A 25,954-nucleotide genomic window follows, 5' to 3' on the forward strand; every position below is an offset into this window, starting at 1 on the left:
ATCGTCAGTTGTGAAGAACGAGAAAGAGCCAGGTGAAAATTCCACACTTTCGGGAAGCCTTAAGTGTTTCAATATTGAAACCGAGTGAGCGGAAAGGAGAAACATTCAAGATGCTTCAAAGCGGCCCTCTAGCCTCCAGGGTGAATGGCGGAGTTGTGGAGAAGTAGAGGAGGCATTGGTGACGGCCTTAACTGCTACAGGAAAAGCATTGAAGAGAGAAACCCAATTAACACGACCAGTGAGTTATCAAAGGCAACAAAGCCCTGTTTGTGTTAAAAGCAAAAGTAACTTTAACCAAATGTGATGGTCGCGCTTGTGCCGATAAAACACGTAATGGAGAATAACAATTGCTGAATGGTGAAGAACTGTGATACAAAGTAACAGAGTGGTCTTGCAAGGCAGAATGGAACATTTGAAAGTCTCTGTGAAATGTTCTGAGTTGAAATTTATTAAACTGGAACCAAAGGGAAGAAAGTAACCGCAATCCCGAACGAAAGTTGAATACGTGAAAAGCATGTGAACTCTGAATATGCTGAGAGGGCAAAGTATGCGAACTTTGAAAGAGGCCACGAAGGCAAAGTAAAGAGAATAAGAAACTACAAGTTTCAAGAAGCATTGCAAGATGAGGAAGATTGTTGATTGTTGAAATGTTTAAACAGAGGTCGAAGTGGTCATGCAGAGGTCTAGGTAAAGTCCTTGCAGTTTCGAAACTCTTCGACAGTAAAAAGAGATAATGACAAAGCGTGAGAAAGGGAATCCCCCACAAAGAGAAAGATAGGCTCGAGCCCGGTGGAGGGAAGCCTGTGTTGAATTGTGGCAAATGTATTTATGAGCGGGCGGACAAAGCCTAAAGAACTGATGGAACTGCTAAAAGCTTGAAGCCCAAAACTGAACAGTTAAATTGTACCAGTAAGACAGAGTGTGCAACACTGATAGAACTGTGTCATCCACTTATCCTTTTTAAGAACCTATCAAGACCCCCGTGCTGCTGAACGTGGGAAAGGGAGTTGTTACTTAAGCCATTCAGGCATTTCTTTTTAGACACTATTTTTACTTTTGTAATCTCTTAACAATTTTGTCATTTGAGAAGGAGGGCAAGGTTTTTTTTTTTTAGTGTAGACTCACTTGGACTTGTTTGCTATTTATTTTGTGGTCCATACTACTCCCATTCTAGAGTTAGGGCCAGTTAGGAATTCTACTAACCCAATCAAAACAACAAAATAAAGTTTTTCAAAACTTGCATCTATTGTGTCTGTATCTACTATTGATACCATGCCTTCCTTGCAAAGCCTATTTGACTTGTGTTGGATTCTGATTGAAGACTGGGGAAAGAAGGAAAAATGGCCATGCTGTTCCACACCTAGGTGTCTTATCCAACTCGCCAGCTCTTCTTTTGCTTCTGTGGAAAACAGCAACCAGCTGGAACAACCTAAACCTCTGCGAAAAGTCTATTTTAAGGCTCTGAAGAGCCCTGTAACATAGGGGACCCGGGAAGGCTGGCAGAATACAAGAGGATGGAAGACCAATAAGTAGCTCTAGATGCCTCACTGATATAATGCTCCTGGGGAGAGCCCTCCTGAGCTCCCTCTTGAAGTGTTAGCACCCTGCGAGAAGCATGAGGGTGTGTCTTTTATGAACATTTGAAACTACATACGTTGAGAGGGCACCAATTCGGACTTCTGGAAATGTGTAACGAACTGGAAAACTGACACGGCCAGAGGAAATCAGGCACTTCCAGAAGGGCATGTGATCGAGAAATCTTCTTGGAAACACTCATGATAAGAATATTGTCTAGATAGACTATAAAATGAACCCAGCAGTCTCTGAGATCCTCTGCCACCAGCTTGAGCAGTTTGGTAAAACTGATAACATTTCTCTTCCCGCAGGAACTGCAGGAAATGCCTGTAAGGCTTGAAGATGGGGACCGTGCAGTAAGCATCCTTGAGATCCAATCTCACAAATCAATCTCCTGGCCTCAATACGTCTTTCACCAGTGGAAGAGTCTCGAACTTCAAGTGATGATATACCATTAATTGGTTCAAGTACCTCAGATTGATCACAGGCCTGAACTCTTGGTCTTTCTTCCTTCCCAGAAAGATTGTGCTGAGGAAACACCAAGGGCGTACCAATGTGCTTCCAGCCAATAGATCCCTGATCGCCTGCAGGACTACCATAAAATCCACTTTTGGAAGAACCTTTGAAATTCTGGGCCCATGCTGGACCGCAGCTGTCTGCAAAACTCAAGAATATGGAGAAGCCAGCAACCAATTCTCCATAAAAAACCTTAAGCGCCTTCCACCTGGTCCACCCCCCTCTTGATAAACCTTCATACCTAATATGGCTAAAGGCAGCTTTGCCTCTTCCACCTCAAAGTCCACGATCATGCAACCTCCCTGGGCTCTCTGGTGATATAAAGTCTGCCTGGTCTTTCAAGAGGTGATAAAGGGCTTGGTCGGGGTGAAATCTGACAGGCCTGAGGATCAGGACCCTCAGCTGGCCGCACAGCCCGAGCAACTGGCCCTGGGAGAGAATCTTTCTCAGAGACGATTGCGGCTTTTCCAAGGAGGTAAAAGTGCCCATACAGCAGCTAAGCTTCCTATCAAAGTCATTACCAAATAGAATCAGCCCAATGCCTCAGCTCCTTTTGCGTCAGCCAACCCCCGCCCCCAAATTTGGAACTGGTTTTAAGCAAAACACCTTTTCTTCTCTCCTGAAGGATAGAGGCATTGTCATCCCCATGAAAGTATACAGCTCACTGGGCCCAACTACTAATTTAAACCGAATCTAGCGAAAACCCAGAAGCATTGGCCTCCTTGGCTAGGTCCAACGTTTTTACCAGAGAGCCAAAGATATTTATTAGTTTATCTTGACAAACTGCCATGCCCTATCCACCCATTTAGAGACATCTAAACCATATCTTGAGAAGAATGTACTGAGCTTATGGTCCACTGAGGGAGTAGAGGCCATATTGCGTGAAAGTGATGGATGGTGCACTCAGCCCTCGTTCTACTTCTGGCCGCGGTCTCCATCTTGTGTCGCAAGAAAGCAACTATGTAATGCCCAGCCACGTGACTGGTGGCCTACTACCTGGAATTGGGATTTAACAGTAATTCTGGGCAAAACCTGGGATTCCCTTTAGCATCCTGCAAGCCAAATGGACCCTTTCCAGGGTCCAGTGGACAGCTACAATCACCCCTGGATTCCTCATCTAGTAGGTATGCATCCAGATCTTGGGCTGATCCCAATGTAGATATCCTGGAGCAACAACCAACCTCCGAGACTGATCCTCCTTGAGATTTGAGGGTTTAGTGAGAGACTGCAGCAACTCTGTTATAGACACCCACAGAACCGTCACTGCCCTGTGGTTACCAGGTTGAGAAAAATCAATGCAGGAGGCCCCCTGCACCAGACGTTTCCTGTTACAAGGGGGTGTTTATGGCATTAACCCCATGTCGCCCTACCATGACCCAGACTTACAAAGAGAAGAGGACATGAGGTTCCCAAAATTCAGCACTTCTGAGACTGATGTCTGAATTGTTTGGGATAAGTCAGACATAATTTGCTCAAAGGCCTTGTCCACAGCCTGAAAGAAAGATACATTAACAAAGGAAACAATGTTCCTGCCAAACATCACTGCCTAGAGGATATTCCTCCTCCTCCTCAGAATGAGTGCCCTAGAATGGGTAAATCGGGGGCCATGCCATCCTGCGACATGTAGGCAAATGAGGAGGCAATAACACTGTCCCTTCTGCAGCAAACATGGAAGTCCACCAAAAACCAATGATTTGATGAAACGGCCTTCTGCACACTGACCCTAGGCAGTGTTATCCCCATCCTGAATCACCTCACCCTCAGAGATAACTGCCACCTTTTCAACCTCGCAGAAGGTCAACACACTCCATATTGGGTGTTCCTCGCCCCTCCCTGCCTCTCGAAAAGGCTCAGTACAAAAAAGAAATGCACACCATCCAAGGTAAGCCACCCACCGAATCCCCCCTACTCCCCACAAGTATGTGTATGCTTTGCTTGTGGAACAGAAAGCAAACAAAGGAAGGACTGCTTCAAAGGGGTGGGGGGTTAATGAGAAACAGACTGTGGTGTTCTTAGGAACTTGATTTTCTTACTGCTGTGGAGCAAATAAAGAGATTGTGGTGCATAATACTAAGCTTGAATGCCATGTCATAGAATTCGCTCCCTTCGTCCCAATTGTAAAAGCATCCTTTCCTGCAGCATTCAGAATGTCTTTAGCTTTATGAATGGAAGCTTTCAAATACAATACACTGCAAAAATCTTGACGGCTCGAGATAAAGGCCTTCACCGACTGCACCCTATGGGAAAAGGTGAAATAATACAAAGCTTTCTTGAACAGATCTGCAACACCAAACTAAACTTGGACTCTAAAGATAAGAGTGGATCAACCCATACCGAGGTTCCTGACCTGGTTCCTGACCAGCTGGGATGGAACAGGAAAAGCTCCTAGGGAAGAAGGCCAATGTTCCTGAAGCCAATCCTGTATCTTCAGCTGGCTAACAAAGCCAGACTGAAGTACAGGGTCAAGTTCCCCTTTCTGAGAAACATTACAAAAGAAAAGAATGTCAGTCTTCTGTGGGTTAAATGTATGTCTACTGGCATTCATCCAACAGTTAACCTGTTCCCCACACATCTTAAATAAATCTACCCCATTCGTAAAAGAGTTTCCCATATGAAGCAACACCTCGGTATTATTTGAACCTTAAACCAATAGACCGACCCATGTCTTCAAGCGTTTCATATAAATATTAAATAACAGAGGACTAAGTGAAGATCTCTGTAGAACCCCACAGGTAATTGTTTTTTTTTGTTGAGGATTCAAAGGAAGGTACCTCAATCGTTTGGGCTCGATCAATAAGAAAGGACCTAATGCAAGTTAAAGCTTTTTGTGTAATACTGAGTCTTTGCAAGTGCCCCATCAAGTTGGAGTGATCCACATTGTTGAACACTGTGGACAGATCTAGTAAAATGAGAGTCCTGACGCTGCTCCCATCTACCACGCTCCTATGATAGTCCATTGCAGCAATTATTACAGATTCAATATTATGCTGAGGTCTAAAAAACAACCTGTGATGTCTTGGAACCCAGACATCACTACACATGACTGCATCTGTAATGTGTCAACTGCCTCCATTAGTTTTCCTGGATAATCAAGGAAATGGAGAGAAGCTTGAGAGATCTCCCAGGTCCTACAGCTGTGTCACTACAGCATGTTTGAGGCGATCTGGTACTATTACATGCTCAAAAGAACTGTTTATAAAATTACAAACATCCCTAGCTAAATATTCTTTTATAATCCTTTGCGGACATGGCTAATGAGGAGAACCAGTGGGTTGGCATTTGGCCATCATTTACACGCAAAATGTTTTGGAGACAGATGTGAAAGAGGAATAAAACGCTTGCCTCAGAATCCATGTCATCTGTTTGGTGCAAGAGTGGCCCACCCCACTGGGATTGTCAAGATCTTATCCTGGAAATAATTGACCAGCTCGTCACATAAGGCCTGGATGACACGGTGGAACATAGTAGCGCTTCAGGGGACTTAAAAAGTGTTCTTTGCTTGCCTTAACATTATTTATGTATACTTTTTCCTCCACATATTTCCAGCTCGTCTAAATGTCTTGTTGGTGGTTTTAAGGTCTGTTGAGTGCCAAGGTTTACCAGCATGGCACTTTCGATAGCACAAAATAATGTGCACTGATGCCAAATACTCAACGAGATTGGCAACCTTGAAGTAAAAGGAGCATAGAATGGAAGAGGGATGGAAAGATTGGCCTTCTACTGAATTATATATTAGAGATGGCACTAGAGAATGGTCAAGATCTTTGGGATTCATGTTAATGCAATTTAGGCCTGGAGGATAGCTCAGGGGCAAAGCGTTTGTCTTAGAGGCAAGACAATGCATAACAGGTTTGAATACCAGGCTCGTGCTTAGAAACTGGTCCTTGGTATTAAGCGCGTTATAAAAGAATAATTATAATGATAATTTATGCGTAATCTGCATATTCATTTTCAAGAGTCTCAATAGACACAGCCTGTCTACCTCTTTTATAAAAGGCAAGACACTATGAGCAGGCCAAGTAGAGAAAAAGGAGATATAAACTTGACTGATCCAGCATTATCAAAAACACAATCCAAGGTATGACTTGCTACATACAATATGTTGGATATTGTTCACAATATCACCTTGCTTTTACGCCTCCAATTAATGCTCCTCCCATATTTTGAAATGAGGCTGAAAGTTGATCACCTGAATCCAATACAAGTTAAAAAAAAATAATTTTTCTGTATTTGCAAACATCAATTTTCTGGAAGAAAAAAGTTACTCACCTGCAACTACAGTTCTGTAGCATTGGTATCGTTCAAAGATTCACATGCTGTTTAATATTTCTCATCAGGCTGAGAATCTTTGGTATGGGTCGGTGAAATTTCTGCCAGCAAAGTGAAATTGACAAATGTCCCCCTATACTTCCTTTTTTGTCATTTTCCGAACAAATGGCATGCTTGGCAAATTATGCCCAAACGAAACACAAAATTGCATCTTTCAGGCAGCCGAAATGAGACAGCCTAGGCGTATTTTGCACAGATTTCATTGAAGTTGTGCACAAAGTGGAGTCACAGAATTATGTCTGTATTTACATGAACACAAACGTGCACTCACTTTAGCATTCTATCAACTGCAGCAGTCCCCTTAAATTCTCCTCCCAAGATCATCTTTAGACTCTGATACGCAACAGTGTACCGTTCGGAGCCTCTTGTGGAGTTGAAGGGAGGGTTGCATGTGAATCTATGAAAAATAGGAATGCGAGAAAACTGTTGTTACAAATAAATGTCTTCTCCATGGACCTTTCATAGATTCACGCACTAGTTAAGAGATTGCAAAGCAGTCAACTTGACTATATATTCTTTGAGGCAGAGAAGAGGAAAAAAAGCACCCACCTTATGCAAGTAGGCTGCATAGGACCGCCTGTCCAATCCTGGACTCATTCAAAGCCATCCCGTCTATAGAGTTAAACCTCATGAAGGTTTAGATGATCTACCATGTTGCTGCCCTGCAGATGTTGCCCAGCGGACCTCCCCCCAGAAGAGCAGTAGTGGCCATAAATGCCCTTGTGCAATGCACTCTAGGTCTTTCATGTTGACTTTCCTATGGCAGTAGGCGATGCAGATCTTTGATATACCCCTGCCAGTTGCAGTAGGACAAAACATACCAAAAAACGTGCTGTAGTGAAGTCCCTTAGTTTGTTCCACATAATGCTTGAGACCTTCCTTGCCGTCTGAGGAATGTAAGGCTCTTTCTGTCAGTAAGGATAGACTGGTGAAGAATACGAGCAAGACTAGAGGCTTATTTAAATGAAAGGTTAAGTGCAACTTCGGCATGCATCTAGAAACAGTGTGAATTCAAATGTTGCCACTGTAGAAACTCAGATATGGTTCATGAAATGCCAGAGCTTGCATCGCTTCTACACTTAATCATAACCAAAAGGCCAATGTCCATTATAGGAATTTGATGTCCTATTTATGCATGGGCTCGAAGGAATGGCCCATCAACTTCAGAAATACTTTGTTCAACTCCCAAACGGATGCAAACTTCTTGACTGGGGGATCAATTATATAAACAAGCATTTCATGAACTTCTTTATGTGTGTGAACCTGTTAAGACAGAATTTCGTTTTTGGGACTTCTATAAGTCCTTTTAAAGGGACCACATGACTTGGTTTATTTTTCCCTTCCTCATTTTTGAATCTCTGACTTATTTTTGGTGGTCTGAGAACCTGCAACCGGTTTTGACTCTGTAAGAGTTTGTTGCGCCATGGTTTTCCATAAAAGTCCTGAGCCAATAGTGTCTTTTAAACACCATGTTTTGGCCATAGGACGATTATATCACCCTACATTGAGTTAAATCCACAATTCAAAGATCTTGAGAAATTTGTTTTGACTTGTCTGGAAGTCTACAGTTTCTGGAATATTGAAGTTCTGTGAGAAGATATTTTATCATTGTACAAGGAATCTTACAATGCAGTACAATGGGGTACACTTTTTGTTTTGCTCTAGACTAACACTCAAATGATTTTTGGTTACTCTAAGTGTGCTAAATGGACAAGCTGGTGGCAGCAGTGAAATGTTACAATTTTTTGGTGCTTTTCGTTTTAGCATTGCTGCATTTCCTGCATTTGGCTACTATCTGTGGCTAGTGTCCAAACATGGCGTGCCACGTGGTTTTTCGCGTGTCCTTTGGCCATCTTGTTTTTTAGCCTTCTTCCTGGCCTATGTGGCCAGGAAAAACCATGTATGGACTTCCAGTGCCCGGGAAAGCAGTGGCTTTTGGCAGACTACTGGAGGGCTATGTGTGTTTGCTGGCAGGATGTTGGCTGGGGCTGTCTGGTCCCAATCCACAAACTGGTTTCAGTGTGTGAGTGTTATGCATGAGTGTTCCAGCCAGTGGTCCTAATTGGACCACTGCTCTGGTGTGTGTGGGGCTAGTTCTGCTATTGGTTAGTGGGTGTTTCCGGGCTTTTAGGATAAGAAGAGGACCCCTGCACCCACTCTTCAGAGATCCTGGAGTAACCTGAAGGAGCCAAGACTCCTGTCCAGCTGTGAGACCCGTGAGGAGACCAGAGACTCGTCTGAAGGCGGCTTAGCGACCATCTTCTGCTGCTGTCCCGGAGGAGCCCTTTCTTGCTATTTTATTTCTTTATTGTGATATAGTTTTGAATAAACAAAACTTTTCACAAGACAAAAAAGGAAAGATAAAAGCAAGACTAATCAACCAGCTTACTGTTGCTCCAAATGGAGCGTTTTTTCTCGCTCTTTTAAAAAAAATGTTTTTACATCAAATGTCCAATATCTTATCAAACTTCCTCCATAATCACGTGAAGTAGATGATACATGGTTCGCTTGTTCCACTCAGGTACATATCCCACCCTTCACTGGGTGTAACTCCGCTTTGTATATTCACAGCCAGTTTTGTAGAGGCTCTTAGTAACTCCAGAGCCTCATACTAAAAAAGTAGATGTTTCACTGTTTCAATGAGTGCTCCCCGACACAGACGGCATTCCCTGTCTTGTCTTGGGACACCCAAGCGCCCACAATTTCCCTGGTTTTCACAATATTAAATTTTAGTTTGACATAATCCCAAACCAGCAAATTGCAGATGAATTGCTGTGCATATAGCAGTAACAAGGTCCAGTGCTGGATATATTCAAGAAACTCCAGGGCCTGGTTTTTATTAGTGAGGTTAGCTATAGAGTGCTCGGATGCACAATCTTTCTTTGATGCATTGGGATGAAGTTTGTAGCCAACCAGCGTCATTGTGGAGGCAGAGAGAGGCACCTTGTAGTGTCCACTGATTCACAAGTGTCTTCATGTTTGCAAGATGACTCTGATGCATAGTCGTGACACACGTCATCATTACTGTGCATAGTAGGTGCATTAAAGTCGGCACTGGAGCACTGACCAATTTCCAGGCAGTGGTCATGCTACTAAGCCAGATTTTTTCAGCTATAGGTAGTACATTATACTCCAAATAGATCATGTCAATTGATGCTCATTATGGTAGTCTAATGAGTCTCTTCAGCAAGCCACACTCCAATTTGCGGACCATTTCCAGATTTTTGATAGCCCAGATTTGAGCTCCATAGAGAATAACACAAGACACTGTTGCCTGATAAGCCTTGCAATTTGTTATCAACAATGTGGCACAGATATTTGTACGTTTTCACCACTTCAATTGATTGACCATCCATTCTGGGCGGGCAGAAGATCATGATCTTGGTCTTCATTGTATTCACTTTTAGTGAATTAAGATCAGTGTAGGCCTTAAAATTGTCCAACGTGGCCTACAGCCCTCAGGGGGTTAACTCGAAGATGACAATGTCGTCAGCATAGCTTAGCCATTTCAGTGCTACAGTGCCCAATTTTGGGGGGACTGATACAGGGTTATGCAGAGCCTTGTCCATATTGACAAGGTAAAGGTTAAAAAATGTAGAAGCCAAATTGCAGCCCTGTTTAAGTCCTCTAGATGTAGAAAAACACTCTGTGGTATAACAGTGTTGGCTCAGCTTGACTCTGACTCTCGTGTTGTCATGAAGGGAAATAATCATAGCAAGGAGGCCAGATGGAATGCCCCATCCAGCAAGCTAATGACAGAAGTGATTTCAGTCGACTGTATCAAAAGCTGCACATATATCTATCAAGGCTACATAAACCGATGTTTGTTTAGTTAGCCAGGAATGCTGGACAATAGTATTGGGGGCCAAGATTTTAGTGGTGGTATTATGGCCCTTCCGGAAACCAGTATGATTGAAGGGTACAATGTTACAAGCCTAAGCCCATGTTTCCAGTTCCAGCAGGAGAATTCTAGCAAAAATCTTTGCAGGTGTATCCAACATGTGCAAGTTCCAATAGCTCCCAGGAGCCACTGGGGATCCCTTTTTATAAATCGGAACTAATATGCTGTCTCACCAATATGATGGAATCTTCTGTCTGGTTCCAATGGAGGTGAACAAAACATGTAGTGCCCTTGTCCATGGATCCACTGCAGATTTTATAAGAGAGCTACATATGCCGTCTGGGCCTACTGCCCTTGATGCCTTAGTAGCTTTAATCACACCCACAGGTTCTCCTGGGTTAAGGCATAGTTATTTCCATCCCTGTGGTAACCCCGAGGGCCTTTCTGATATGATCCTTCCATACCAGTCCAGGTACGCCATTTATGAAGATGTTGTCCTTGTTCTTCCGAGTCCCATCCCCAATAATCCACCAGAACTTAATGAAATCGTTTGTTTAAAATGCAAAGATCAGAGCTTTCCAGATGTTACATTCTTTCTGATACTTATTCCTCCTCAACTAGACGGACTAGGATTTCTTGGCAGATTTACATTTGTGGCTGTCCGTGGCAGGATCTAACTCAGTCTTTGTCTCCTTTCTTAAGGTCCTCTTTCTATCTCTTATGGCTTCATCATTTTGATGTGCATGGTTTTTGTTGTAGATGGTCACCATTCTGTTGGTGGTCCTAATGTTAGTTATGGCCCATTTGCAAAAGTTATCCACCGTATCCACAAAGCTATCGGTGGCCATCCTTGCCAGGTCATCGGTTTTCAGTGCCTCAATTTGGCCATATCTCTCTCGATATCTAGTCAATTCATGAGAAAAAGTGAGTATTGATTTATCGATATTGGAGTCCTTCCACGAGATCTTGGTTTGTATGATGTTTGCACCAGATGGTGATCCAGAAAACCCCAGTCTTGCTACGAGAGGATGATGGTCACTTTCCAATATGTGCGAAACGCACATATCTTCAACTATTGTCGAGTGACTGGAAACAAATATACAGTTCAATATGCTGCTAGTAGAGGCACTTACACGAGTGAAGTTGGAAGGGGAGTCAGAAGGAACTTCACCGTTCACCATAGACAGACCGGCCTCGGCCATCAATTGGCACCCCCTTTGTACCTGTTTAGCTTTCCTCAGGCCATTTTTCAAGCTTACAGGTGCTGATTTTAGCAGGCACCATCTTCAGAGCGTGAGAGATTAGGGATTATTGCATTAAAATCAAAACATACCAAAATTGGTCCGGTTTATTTAGTTTACAAAGCAGCTCCTCAAATTCCCTCAATACCACACAGTGATTTGTAGTATATGGGGGAACATAGTTGTTAATTACATAAAATTCAGCAACGGAAGCATGATACAGATCTTTAAGAAAGGTGATTTTCCCCATCAGTTTGTTAAATGAGCAGGATGGAATTTTCTCCACTCCAATTGGGCTTCTTGCTCCCAGGATCAGGCCCCCCTTAGGGCGATCTCTCAAGCCTTGTGTCACCAGGCAATCAATCATATGCTAGTCATCCACGACTAACGGATTTATCAACCAGGTTTCCTGTAAAGCTATTATGCACAATCAATCTATATGTACTAATAAACCGTCCTCATAATATAGATGCGATGAGCCACGCGTGTTCCAGCTTAGCAGGAGAAACTGGGATAAGGTCCCCGGGTTAGGAGCACAAATCCCCCCAATTGGCTACCATATTTGCTAGCCAAGCCCAATGAGAATCTTCTGAGTTGTTTGTTCCTCTACTACTACTACCTTCTGCAGGCAGATTACGTAGCAAAGGGCGAGCAGGTGCCTGTATGAGAGGTATAATCATATCAGGAAAACATCCAGATACCTGATTATTTGGCACAAATTGGTCTCCTGAAACAATCATTGAGCACTCACACCCAAGCTTATAGATGCAATAACAATGGTCTAGGACATATGATAGTATAGTCTCAGTGGTAAAATAAATGTTTGAGGTAGCCTTACTGACATCCTCACGTATATCCACCAAAGCTATGTCTCTGTTGTTTATAAAATGCAGGGGAATGACATTATGAAATAGATCCAACAAGCAGGACTGATTCAGATGGAAAGTGTATTCATGTCCGAAGACACTCTCGATCCTCATTGCTTTCACTTTGCCCTCGTTATTCACAGAATTGGAGCAATTCTTGTCGAGGTTCCCCCTGACACGTTTACCTGATTGGAGATGTGTCATCACTTCAGTATCAACAATGTCTTTCCCTATGTTAGAGACTTCTCTAAGAGGGTGCTCCTTCTTGATGTTACACTGGCATGGTTGTTGGGCTGCCAGAGTGCCTCCTGCTTCTAATTGCTGCTGGTGTCCCATACTGTCTTGCTATTGATCTTCAGCAGTCTTGCAAGGGAGCTGCGACCCGTGCAGTGGAGGAAACATCCATTCCTGATGTCTGCTTGGTACCCTGCGAAGAAGGGCCATCAGAATTGCCCTGGGACCGTCCTGTGGCTGACCAGCTCTGAGTTTGGGCTACCGTGCTGCCGATGTTGCCGTTCTGCATTGAGGTCTGGAAACTGGGGGATCCACAGTTTGTCCTACAAGACTAACCTCACGACATTTCGTAGTCCTAGCGTCAAGGGGACCTGAGATAGGAGGGAAAGTCTGACCATGACAAGTGAGTCCCTTTGTGTCGCTGTGTTGTGGTGACCACTGTCCGAAACAGCTTAAGTCAATCAAATCCAATCCTGAGAGGGGTCCTACATCATGTTTTTCTGCATCTGAGAGTCGTTGCACCAGCGAAAGACACTGACGAGAGATCTGCTCGAATCTCTAATCCCTGCGAATCAAGGACTGAGGCTGATGGCAGGAAAAGCAACATCGAACCTTCTTCTATTGACCTGCCACGCCCTGTGTAGAATCAGAGTACGGGGGATGAGTTACAGAGGTTCTTACATGCCTCTAAACTCCCTTTAAATGTTTTGCTAACTTTTATAAAACCTTTACTAAACTTTGGCTTTGCCTTTGTTTGCTCGTGCAAGCCTTCTGAAGGTTGGGGACACTTTTGTTATTTAGAATAAACTGTCCTCTAACCCTTGGAACTGTTCACCAGACCCCAGAGACCCTACCTTCATTTTATCCTGCATCGCAAACTGTGTCAGAACGTTTCCTGAACCTTTGGGCATAAGGCCCCAGCCAAATTAGGGAAGGACCTTTGAAGTTAGGGTTCATTCTCTGTGGACCTGTGGTGCATAAACTAATCTGTACTTTTTTTTTATAGGGGTTTGATTTGTATTATGCCCTACTCTGGTGACTGTATATATGTCACCTATTATTAGTGTTGTGTGATACTTCTAACTGTTAGTAGTCATTTTTCATAGTGATATTTGGCCATAAATAAATAACTGTATCTGTATACATACTAAGTGTAATTTGTGATTCCCATTGTGTGTTCTCATTATGGACCCCACCTCTTGAGACTCAGCCTAGACCTCTTGTCACTGTACCTTGAACTTGTTTGGCTACAGCTCTCAGAGTTGTCCCTGTCACAATATAGGTTGGCCTTCTATACATCTGTCCACCAGGCCAGAGTATAGAAAATCAGTCCTAACACTCACATTGCTGGAAAAAGTAACAGATTGGCTACTGAGGGTGCATTTTTCAGCATGAGGAGGTACGCATTTCATGTGAAAACAAGATCAGAGCATATCCTTAGGGGGCATTAGGTATAATCATATTTTTCGAAACTGCTACCAAATTAGTGAACCAGCAACCGGCGTATCTGGTAGGGTTTTTCCACTCACTAACCTGTCCAATCACAGTAGTAACATATGCACGAACGTCAGCAGCGCAAACCTCCCTGGCAACCTCAATTTCAGTAGCGTGGTACACTTGTTGATCGCCACCTTTTTATTTGTGGGAACTTTGTTAGTGCACTTTCGGTCGAATTCTACCAATTGTAGTGTACACCCCACAGCCAGTAAAGGCTGAAAGAGAACACATAAATGAAGTGAGAGTAGACAGAAAAGGGAGCGAACAGGCTCAGAGCCTGTCAAGCATGTCTGCACCTAGCAACTACAGCATAAAGGGAAGACTAGTAACGTAACTGTGCAGTAAGATACATGAATATGATAAAGATGCTTGCACGTTGCAACAAGCTGAAACTTTGCGTGTGCCTCTGTTTGTGTAGTAGTTAATAGCCCCATTATAAGTGTCACTGTCCACAGCTCTCCGTGAGTTTAGCTACAAGCATAACGTGTCTGTACCAATAATATATATCTGTACATCAGGAATTGCATTATGTGAGCAGTAGTTTGCTTTCCTCACTCCAGTCCATGGTATCTTAGGTTCACCTTTTTGCCCTTTACTTGCTTACATCCATCTTATCTGTTCAGCCCCTTGCTAGACTATGTTCAAGTGATTTGACTATCTATTAACAAACAGGTTCATTGATGTTGAGAAAATAATCTGCTAATCATCCGATATGCCCATTAATAATTTGAAAATACATGTAATTCATGGAAACCTGTGGTAATATTCAATAGTTTTATAATCTCAAGCAACAGCTCCATAATCAACAATAATATAATAAACTGCAACACTTGCTTGATGCTCCCCGAAGAAAGTCTGATGATACTCAACAATAGCGTGGTAGTCTAGCAATAGTTTAATTCCCTGTTCTGCATTTGTTGATTGTGTAAAGTAGATAGTATGCTAGCAGTATCCGTTGTAATATAAGTCTCTTACTCTACCCCCTTATGGCTTAGTACTCAGTGACTTCCCGTCTAGGGTCGTGCTATTGAAACATAAATACAAGTATGAACCGTAGATACCTTACTTGGTTTTGTCCAAGAGACTTCAGTTACAACCTGCCTAAACACGCGATGAAAGAAGCAAGTGGGTGTGGCAGTAATGGTGCAGGTTCTGACACAGCTCTTACTATTTTTCAAAGCGGGGTGGGATCGGAGTCACAGCATTGGATTTTCCTTCTATAGCATACATTAAACGTGGGATTTGGGAGGGAAATCAGAGACACCGTTTGCTAAATCCTATATGGATGGCATCTCAAAGCTACTTCACCCATGAACATGAACGAAGGACTACACAACTAAAACAACATATTTGCTAATATGTTTTGGCAATCTTGAAATATTTCTCACTTCACTCTCAACAGTGTTTATTAAAAACAAAGGTAGGAATGGAAGAACATATTGTTTTTTATAAGCCAGACATGTGCAAACAGGTGCTGCATGCACTCGTCAACTGTCCATCATCAAAATAGCTGACATGTTTTATCCTGACGAAGCTACCTATGATGGAAGCGGTGGCTCTTTCAGATCCAGGAATCACATTTTGTGGAACGCCCAAGGTGAAGGCTTCGTTGTGGTTCTCATCAGTCTCCTCTTTTCTCCAGATCTTAAACTCTCCCATCGAACCCCACCCAGTAGAGAAGCCAATGTACTTCACCTCTGGCGGCTTCAATGCTGCCCACTCCACTATCAGTGATTCATTCCCAGGCTGGGTACCGTGGCCCACCTAAAAGAAACAAGCAAAAAACATTAATCAGTGTAATTGACCTCAGCAACAACAAACTGAAAACCCACAACAAAAGGTGCCATCATAAGTTAATCTTGTGAGCAATATTGCTTAAATAAGGAATTTCTGATTTGCTCAGGTATTGGTTTTTTCCACAATCTGCAAATCCCCTATGTTATCTTTTCAAAATGTATTGCATTACATAAACGTGTGTATCTATGGCATATTGGTACACAGCGGCAGGTACTCAAAAACATGGGCATCTTAATGAGGTCCAACACAGTGAAAGGTACACTTGTGCCAAAAGACATCTCCTTGCGTGTTCTTAAAGAAAAGACCAACAAAGTGCAAATAATGGTACAGCTGACACAATGTGCATGTTTTATCTGCATCTGTGGGGTGCACACAATTGAAGTGCAAATGCAGTTATGTGCTTGATGTTGCGTCAAAAACATGTGCATTGAATCAGAGGTGCCAAACGTGCCTAACTACTCTCAAAAGCTAATTCAATGAAGGAAATACCGCCCAAACACCATTCTGCACCAGAAAAATTAGAAGTAGAAATACATCATACGGCGGTATCCTGACAGCTGGTACGGCATACACACAGGAGCGCAGGAAGTAGGGGGGACGAGAGGGACACATAACCCCATAGTCCAGAGTTAGTGGATACAATACCGTGTATCTCCCTCTCACATTTCTGAGCAAATAGGGACCACCAAAGTGGAAAGTCTACCACTGATAATCCATTAACCATTGGATTTGCCTAAGCTAGCACACAAGTCCCTCCCCACGCGCGCACACACATACGTTTGGTGTAAAGACCACACACACACGTTTGGTGTAAAGACAATCAGGCTGGCTCTAAAAACAGCCAAACACACATGCACTTCTCATATAGATGTAGACTGCCAATTCTAGAGGCCTTTAAAAAAAGTGTACATAAGTTTAAACTACACTGGATGGTGTCTTTGTGGGCTCAGGATGAGCTCACATCAGCATAATGGCTATTTCGACAGAGAAAGGGCTGGACCAAAACAAAATGGCGGGAAGCAGGGATGAAGAAGTTAATTACTTCCATAACTGCTTCTATATAGGTGCATTAGGCTACTAGTGTGGTGAAATTGACAACAATCCTGCTGTAGCCAAAACTGAACCAGGGCTGCCACCACTAGACTCCATAGTATACTTCTGGGGTAACAGAATCCCCCTGAGACCAAAATGCAGAGCTTAAAATGCAGAGGTACCCTACTCGCCATGTGGGCTACTATGGGCAGCACATAATGAAACGGTTGCAGTAGCAGAGGGAATTCAGTAGAAGTCTCACTAACCACAAAAGGAAATGTTGGAAAGCCAGGGAAGCCAGCATAAAGCTTAGGGGACCAAGATAGTCAGAGATTGAGAACTGCAAAAAGGAAATTCTTCCTTAACAGCCTTGCTCATTCATCTTCAGGTCATATGTTGCCTCTAACATGAGCTTAGCCATCTTTTGATGGAGGTCCAGCACACAGGCCATCCTATCATGGGTTGGATGACGTGGCTTTTCTTCCTATTACCCCTTCACTAAGGTGAGGGGGCCATTGGGTGAACAGGAGTTCAAAGGGGCAAAAACACACTACTTTCTGTGTCATATCCATGTAGGTAAATAGTAATGATGGTACTAGTAGCTGCACAGAGGCGCCCATCATTGTTTCCAGGGTCTTATTGACATCGGCCTGAGCTGATCAGAAGTGAAGAACTTGGAAGATGACTCAGCGGCAGCGCACTTCCCTTGCGAACAGAACGATTCAAGAAGCACTATATAAATCAACAATAACAGCTTGTAATTTACCCAACATTCTGTCCAGTTGTCCTTCATATAGAATGACAAAATTGGGGACCAGATCTGAAATAACCTCTAAGAGGAAACCAACACTTGTAATAATCCATTTACAAAAACCCGGGACATGGCCTGGGGTGCCTGGTTACATGATTAGCACCTAATAAGATGAAAGGGAGTTTTGTGGTATGGGGGGGAGGGCGGGTCAAGTGTCCCACAATGTTGATCCATAACCTCTCAAAGGGTATTCCAATCACTGACAGCAGCTCTAAGAACCCTTTAATCTGTCACTCAGATTTTCCAGATAAACAATACATGTTACACGTTTTTCAGTCATGCAGGGTGAATAGAGGTTAGAGATCAACCTCTTGAAAGTGTTGCTCACTCTGAGGTGAGCTTGCAATGGCACGTTGAACGTTATCTGCAGCAGACATGATCACTGTCCTTCAGTGGGCAACTGGCTCAGAGTCTCTGGGCTCAATGCAGAAGAGCACCCCTCCCAATAGATCTTGTGTTGCCAAGGATGTCTGCTTTAGGGGACTTGATTTTGCAGACCCCCGAGAGCGAATCCGCCCACTTCGTCGTGGCCATTTCACATAGTTTGCTAAGATAGCCGTTTCACTGTTTTTTTGCTGCATTTTTAGTAGGGGGCCCAGGAATAATTAGAAAACATTTCGTTATGGGGAATTCTGTATGTCCTTGTTTTAGGACCCTTTTTCTTTTATGCTTCTTTTTTTAATTTTTTTTAGATCTCTGACCGATTTTCTGGGGCTAGAGTGACTGCCACTGCAACCCCTTTTGAGTATATGGTCCCATGGTTGCCCATAAATCTCCATAAGTTTCCAGGGATGGGGAGTATATTAAGCCCCCCTTTGGCCCTCGGGTGACAGATGTAATTAAGGTTTGACTCCACTATGGATAAACGCTAACTTACTGCATTGGCAGCCCGATTTATCCATTTGGTAGCCATGGGGGTACCAAAGTTATTTTTTCAAGTCCTGCTCTCAGCCATTCTGATTTATTGGCTTACTTTGTTCGGTGCATACCACGTGGTAGGCCTAAAATGGCACTTGTGCAAACGTGGGCTCTTTGTGAGTCCAGCCATGCACCCTCTGAAGTGGTTTGAGCTGGTGCACACCAGTTCTTGTTCCTCTGCCGGCCATTTCACACAGTTTGGGGCTCTGGGGTGATTGGGGGGATTTAAGGGCCAACTAGATTGGCTTACCGCCTAACCCATTATTTTTAACCTCTTAGTGTAATTGGTTGGCTGAGTCTCTGCCAGCTCATGTGTGTGTGGGTACATCTAGGGGATATCCTGAGCCTATATATAATTCTGTCCGGACTTTCTTTGAAGATGGGTAGCTTTCTTATTTAGCTGCTGAAGTGTTCCTGCCATTTTTGGTCTTGCTGCATTTTAGGAACGTATCTGGCCATATTGGCTGGCCATAATGGCTGGCCACTTGTGTCCTGGGCTTAACACCACTGTTGGGAATTCTTCTTGAGCGTCCTCCCTCCTCCTGTGGACTTCTCTCGTTGGCTGGACCATGCCTTCTGTGATAGGACATCTCTAAGCCATTTTACCACTGACTTCCTGTTTTCTGCCTAGGTCATCCCACCTTAGTGTTAAAAGCTGATGGTGCCTGGAAGGGTATTGAGACACAAATACCCGTCTTGGGTGCTTAATTTGTAGATAAATGAGTGGCAGAGCCCAAATAATTTTGTGCATGCCTGTGCCATTTCAAGATGGCAACCTGCTGCTTACAGCTTCTCCAGCCGGGGCTGCTTACCACAATCTCAACATATTTGGGGTTGCAGTTGTGTTGTGTGCACTACCCATCACCGATGTGTGGTTTACAAATATGATAATTATAATTGTTCTTTTATAACGCGCTTAATACCAGAGATTGGTTTCTAAGCGCGGGATCAGGATTTAAACCTGTGTTGCGCTGCATTGTCTTGCTTCCAAGACAAACCTGTTGCCCCTGAGCTATCCCCCTTCACTAATATCAATATAAATGATATACCATAACTTGATATATCTTAAAATGGGAAACCACGTTAATTTCTTTAAGCGCATAATCCTCATTATCAGTTCACTCTGATTCTATAGGTGGCATGTGGAACATTTTGACTGCCTATCAAGAGAAAATAGACCAAAGGTGCAACCCTCCAATAGTAAAGTGACAGACAAATGCAGACAAAATCATTACTGAAGTGATTAACTTGCCTATAAAATACCTCAATAACATCTTCAATATGCCAGCAATTTACACAGCCCTACTCCTCTAGCTGTTGGCTAGGTGACTGTCCTTTTGTTGTCCTGTATGTCCTGGGTGCCAGTCGTCCTCACTAATGGAACTAGGGACCGTGCAGCACTGAACGCACAATTGTGTCCAAGTGTGTGTTTAAGGCTTGGTAAATTGGCACTCTGGCATGCACGTGTGAAGTGGTAAACCCCATGCTGGCTGCGTACCAGGGGAAAAGGGTAAGTGCCCTGTTTAACAAAGCCTACTGAGTACCACGATATGCAGAGGTGAATCAAAGCCAGCATCATACTGACATTGGTACAAATATGTACATGCCTGCCTACCCACTGAACTAGTGAGCTGCATCTGGCTACTTGGCTGTCGGACTGTTGCCCATACCACAAGCCCCAGCCACCCTTCCTACTGCAGCATTGCTTCTAGTTATTACAGTAGCGGAGCAGTGCCAATATCATGTAACCTGACTAGTGCAGTGTGGTGTCATGATGATCTCAGGCGCCCAGTGTTCTTCATGAATCTGGAGTACAAGTCTCACACTGTTGTTTCTTGTTGTGTGACTAAAACTGGCATTTAAAACAAAGTTGCCAAAACATCAAATCATAATTGAACTTAGTTTAAGACATTAAGTGGATCTGCACAGAAATGAGTCCTGGGCCTTACCCATGGCAAACCCCTTACGCCCCCTCCCCCCCGGCCAATTTAAAGACTGCCTGCCTCATCTTTTTTGGACTGTCACCATAGTCTAATTCAAGGGACCATCTTCTGTCGTAGGGCTGTACTTTATTCATCGAGCCACCAGAATCTGCTTTGCTGGGTTCTCCTGCCATTCTGAAGTCATCCTTGCTGCTGCTTTTGCTTCCGATTTAAGGGTCCCACTTCTTTTCATTGTCTATGTCGTCATTGGTATGGGGGTTCAAAGTCCCCGTCTGTTCTGATCATGTGCATTTCTACTGAAAAGTAGACTTGTCACTGGGTTGTTTGGGGCGACCTGAACAGATGTTTCAGGAGCCTTCACTGTGAGTACTTAACTTCAGGCCCTGAGTTGGTGGGTTAGTTTCACATGTGGGCTTTAACGATATTTCCCATTGCCGTCCATTAGTACCTGGCGAGGAACAATGAGCATGTAACGAGCGCTGTCATTAGACCTCGCCAGGTCGTTACCAACATGACAAAGCCCTTCTCGCAGCAGTCTCAGCCGTGAGAGCTCTAACGTTCTGCTGCCAGTACACTGGTATCCATTTTGTGTCCCTGACGTCACAACAATAAAAGCCTGAGATAGATCGGGTTTTGCATTACACCACTGATCGCTGCATCGGTGGGTAATATAAAATGTATGCAGATGTAGCTCAATATAAAATGTATGTAGAGGTAGTTTGTGTCATGAATTGTACATTGTGTGTGTGTGTTTTTTTTCTGGCTGTGTGATAGAATTGTTTCCCCCTCTAGGCCCTAAATTGATCATGAGGTGCACATTACTATTTTCAGTGTCCTAGAGCTCTATAAATACTAAAACTGTGTTGATGTTGGCGATTGAGATCCTGTTTTGTCTATTGTTACGTTCTAATGTCATTCCCCCCCTCCCGCATTATTATATGTGTATTTGTATGTATTTCAAGAACAGAGATGTCAATTTCTATCAGAAATGACTTACAATAACACATTTACAGATGGCAGAGGCATTCCTGTGAAGGAACAAGTGGTGGGGCAGTTTATGAGGGTGTATGAAAGTTGGACATATACCAGGGACATAACAAAAGAAGCAAAAAGAAAATATATAAGAAACAGGTGACTTACAAAGGTAGCATTAACCTAAGGGATGTTAGTGCTTTAAACTAAAGAGAAGTATTGCATTGTTAAGCGTCACTGGAGGGAGTGGTGGGGTCAGGTAGGGAGGATGGGGGAAAGGGCAGGCAAGCTCCCTCTTTAGCAAGTAAGCCACGTTTAAACTGAGCTTTGAAGAGATTGACAGTTGGGCTAGGTTTGATTGTGATGGGCGACAGCAGAGAGGGAGGTGAGTAGGGAGAAAGAGCGTAAGCAAGAGGAGGCACAGGGGGCCATGAGGGAGTGAGTTTGAGTACAGAGCAGGATGAGAAGGAAAGAGAAGAATAAACAGAGATACAATCAGACAGATATTCTGGGGCAAGACAACTGATAAGCTTTGTAGACTAGGAGCGGTTGTGCATGGAGAGCCACCATGCATGATGTTGGTAGGTAGAAGTGGAGACGGATTTGGGCAACTTGTAGGGAGTTTGTGGAGCAAAGTTATGGGATTTGTCTAGAGTGGGGAAGGAGTATAGAGGAAGGGCAAGGAATAGGTTTAAGCAGTAGTCGAGTTTGCTGAGCACAAGGGTGGAGAGTAGCATTTTTGTAAAGTGGTTAGTAAGAAAAGCACACTTTTTCAAAATGTTGAGGAGGTTACTACGAGCAGTCGTAATGATGAATTGCTTCAGTGGAGGTCGCTATCAAAGAGGACCCCAAGATTGCAAGCCTTGGGTGAGGTAGCAAAAATAAAAGGTCAGATGGGAAGGAGATAGAGGGAAGAGAAGGAATGGCATTGGAAGCTGAGAGAAAGATGACTTCCCGTTTTGGAAGAGTTCAGCATTTGGCGAGCCAACTAGTTACAAATTACAGTGAGACACTTGGTATCTGTTCCTGAGATGACTAGTGTGCAGTGGCGGCTTGTGAATTTTTACAGTTGGTGGGGTATTTACCACAAATATGCTACAGCGACCGAGCATAGTGAGGAAGACTGAACCATCCAAGGTGGTTTCCAGAGAGGTTCTCCCCAGAGATATCTTTGTGAATAATGGGTTAAAATGGTGCATTGTACAGAATCCTATCTGTGAAAAATCCAAAGAATGCAAGTAAACAACAATGCACAGAAGCATTTCCCAATGCATTTACATGATGCCTTTGCCCACAATATGTACCAGTATAAAAAGCATATTCATGCTGGCTGTGTCCATACATTTCCATCCTGGCGCCACTGATATATACCAACTCCTGTTTGCTTTGGGAAGAATACCAGTAATTATAGTAATAGAAAACATGTCCATGCTGGCCCTGCCAATATATGCCAGTATCCTGGCGTTAACTATGCCATTACAAATACCATGCCAGAATAAGAAAAGGAACACGTTACATACCTGGAACTGCTGTTCTCTAGCATGGGTCTGGCATGGATTCACATGCTCATGGGGTCTGGCATGGATTCACATGCTCATGAATATTCCCCGTCGTCAGGCTGGGAATCCTCGGTAAAGAAAAAATCAGTATCAGTTTCGTTTCTGATCTGTCTTTCTAAGTAGTAACCAATCACTGGTCTCTGAGTCATACTGGCCCCAGCCAATGACTGCCCTCTCCCTAAGCCCCTCCCCTGGCAGCCATCCTCAGATTTCGTAGCACGTAAAGTGGCAGTATGACCAAGTGAAGAGCCGCAGAGGGGAAGGAGGGAGGGTTTGCATGTGAATCCATGCCAGACCCATGCTGGAGAACAACAGTTACAGGTAAGTAACTTGTTCCTTCTCCAGCATGGGGTCTGGCATGGATTCACATGCTCATGAATATAAGAATACATAGAAGTACACGCATGCACAACCACGGGAGGTTGCAAAAGGCTCAACATTAAGCATTACATAAACTCAACATTAAGCAACTCTTACCTCCTCACCAGGCCCACCTTCAGGCGAACAGGTTGCGCAGCACAGCTTGGCCGACTCTGGACTCCTCCCTGGAATCCCGGTCGACGCAGTAGAATCTCGTGAAGGTGTGCGTCGACCTCCACGTAGCAGCCCTGCAGATGTCCAGCAGGGGCACACCAGACGAGAACGCCGTAGTAGCAGCGATCGCTCTGGTCGAAAGGGCTCTCGGACGGCTGGGCAACGGTCGGTTGGCCAACCAATGACAGTGCATGATGCAGCCGGAGAGCCATCTGGAAATGGAATCCTTCGAGAGAGTCTTCACTTGGTTCACAGGTCCAAAGTTCACAATGGTGTTTTTTATTCCTGCCAGATGGAAGGGAACCAGAAACATCCACTGGGCGACGGCCCAGTGCCACAGATCCTGGGCCTCCTTGTATAGGGCTGGGGATGTGGTGCCGGCCTGCTTCCGGATGTAGAACATCGTGGTGGTGTTGTCGTTGAAGATCCTCACGACCTTGCCCTTGAGGAACGGGAGGAATGACTTGAGCGCCCAGAACACGGCACGGAGCTCCAAGATGTTGATGTGGAGAGACCTCTCCTCCGGGAGCCAAAGGCCTCTTGCGTGGAGATCTCTGGTGTGCGCACCTCATCCCTCCAGGGAGGCGTCCGTCATCACTGTCTCCTGATGTGCCGGGGTCTGGAAGTCCGTGCCCGCCGTGAGGTGTGCACAGGTGCCCCACCACTAAATAGCCCGACGGAAAACCTTGTTGAGCGGGATCTTGTCTTCGAAGCTGTCCACCACTTGCATCCAGCGGGCGTTGAGGAACTCCTATAAAGGACGCATCCGTAGCCTGCACAGGCGCACTAGATAGATGCATGAGGACCGAGGAGGGACTTGATGATCTCACCCTGGCCACGTCCGTGGCTAGCAGGCGCTGCACCTTGCCTAAGATGGCCTTCGTCCTTTCGTCCGACGGAGACACCAAACGTTCCACTGTATCGAGCTTCGCTCCCAGAAACAGTGCCACCTGCGACGGACCCAAATGGGATTTCGGGTAGTTGATGGAGAAACCCAGCTCCGTGAGTAAGCGGACGGTTTTCGCCGTGTGCTCAACGGCGAGTTCTCTTGTCCTTGCACGGATGAGCCAGTCGTCCAGGTAGGGGTAGACGTGGATCCCCTGCAGGCGCAGCCGCGCCGCCACTGGTGCTAGGCACTTGGTGAACACCCTGGGTGCCGACTTCAATCCGAATGGCAGAGCTCTGAATTGGTAGTGGAGTCCTTGGACTACGAATCTAAGGAACTTTCGGTGTCCTTTTAGGATGGGGATGTGGAAGTAAGCATCCTCCAAGTCCGACGACGATAGGAAGTCGCCCTCCTCCAGCTGTCCCAGCACATGCTGGAGAGTGACCATCCTGAACTTCTGTGCCTTGATGTATTTGTTCAACCGACGTAGGTCCAGGATGGGGCGCCAACCGCCTGTCTTCTTTCTGATGAGGAAGTATCTTGAGTATACTCCGGAGCCCCGGAGCCTCTTGGGGACGAGCTTGATGGCACCTTTCTTGAGCATCGCCTTTACCTCCAACAGCAGTTGAGGGACGTGATTTTTCTTCCTGGCCACGGAATGCGGGGACACTTCTTTTGGAATTTGAGAGTGTGCCCGTGGGCCAGGGCATCCAGCACCCAACGGTCGGTGGACTCCCACACGCTGTTAGGCAGAATCCTGTGCAGTTCCCTTGGGGAACACTGCAAAAAGATTAAGACTACAGGAGTAAGCAGTAAACCCAATTGGTAGCAGTCTGCACCACCCAGATTTACCTGGTAGCTGTGGCTGAGCAGTCAGACTTCTCTCAAGAAGAATAGGTCAGTATGCAGAGTATACACAATAGGGCCAAAACACAGTAGAGCAAACAAACACTGACCAGAGCTTTGTATAAAAAGTATATAATTATTTATTTAAAACACACTTTATGGCATATACTAGCGCTCTCAAAAGCAAGTTAAAATACAGTCATGAAAAGTATACACACCTCCCTCAATAGTTATCAGACATGTCAGGGTTAAAACATGTCAGGGTTAGAACAGATGTGAGCGCTTAACCAAGATGGCACTCTGATAATGCAGTTAAAAGGAGAGAGAAAGACAGAGCATTGAAATAAAACAGTTGCCAACACTTTTAAGAGTTCAGAGCAAGGAGAGAAAGGCAGGTTATACTGTAGAGCTAAAGTTCATAGGCCAGGCCCACTTTAAATGGAGCAAAGCGATATGTGCCCAGGATCACACGGTTTAAAGAGCACTAAAAGTCTTTGCAGAGTGTTCAAAAGAGGTTGGGGTGATTCAAAAGATATAGTTAGAAGGCCTGGAGCCAA

The 25,954-nt window shown here is 44.4% G+C and overlaps 1 protein-coding gene across 2 annotated transcripts in view; it reads right to left on the reverse strand.

Moving 5' to 3' along the window:
- The window catches only part of CPAMD8 (C3 and PZP like alpha-2-macroglobulin domain containing 8), a 1,947,746-nt gene that overhangs the window by 575,537 nt on the left and 1,346,255 nt on the right, over window positions 1–25,954 (reverse strand). For both annotated transcript variants that reach the window (XM_069649211.1, XM_069649210.1), the window contains exon 25: window positions 15,638–15,863. In XM_069649211.1, coding sequence (XP_069505312.1) covers window positions 15,638–15,863 — 226 coding nt within the window. The remainder of the gene's footprint in view (window positions 1–15,637; window positions 15,864–25,954) is intronic.

This window comes from Ambystoma mexicanum, chromosome 1p, assembly GCF_040938575.1.
Source record: "Ambystoma mexicanum isolate Mex_15411 chromosome 1p, UKY_AmexF1_1, whole genome shotgun sequence".
Taxonomy (NCBI): domain Eukaryota; kingdom Metazoa; phylum Chordata; class Amphibia; order Caudata; family Ambystomatidae; genus Ambystoma; species Ambystoma mexicanum.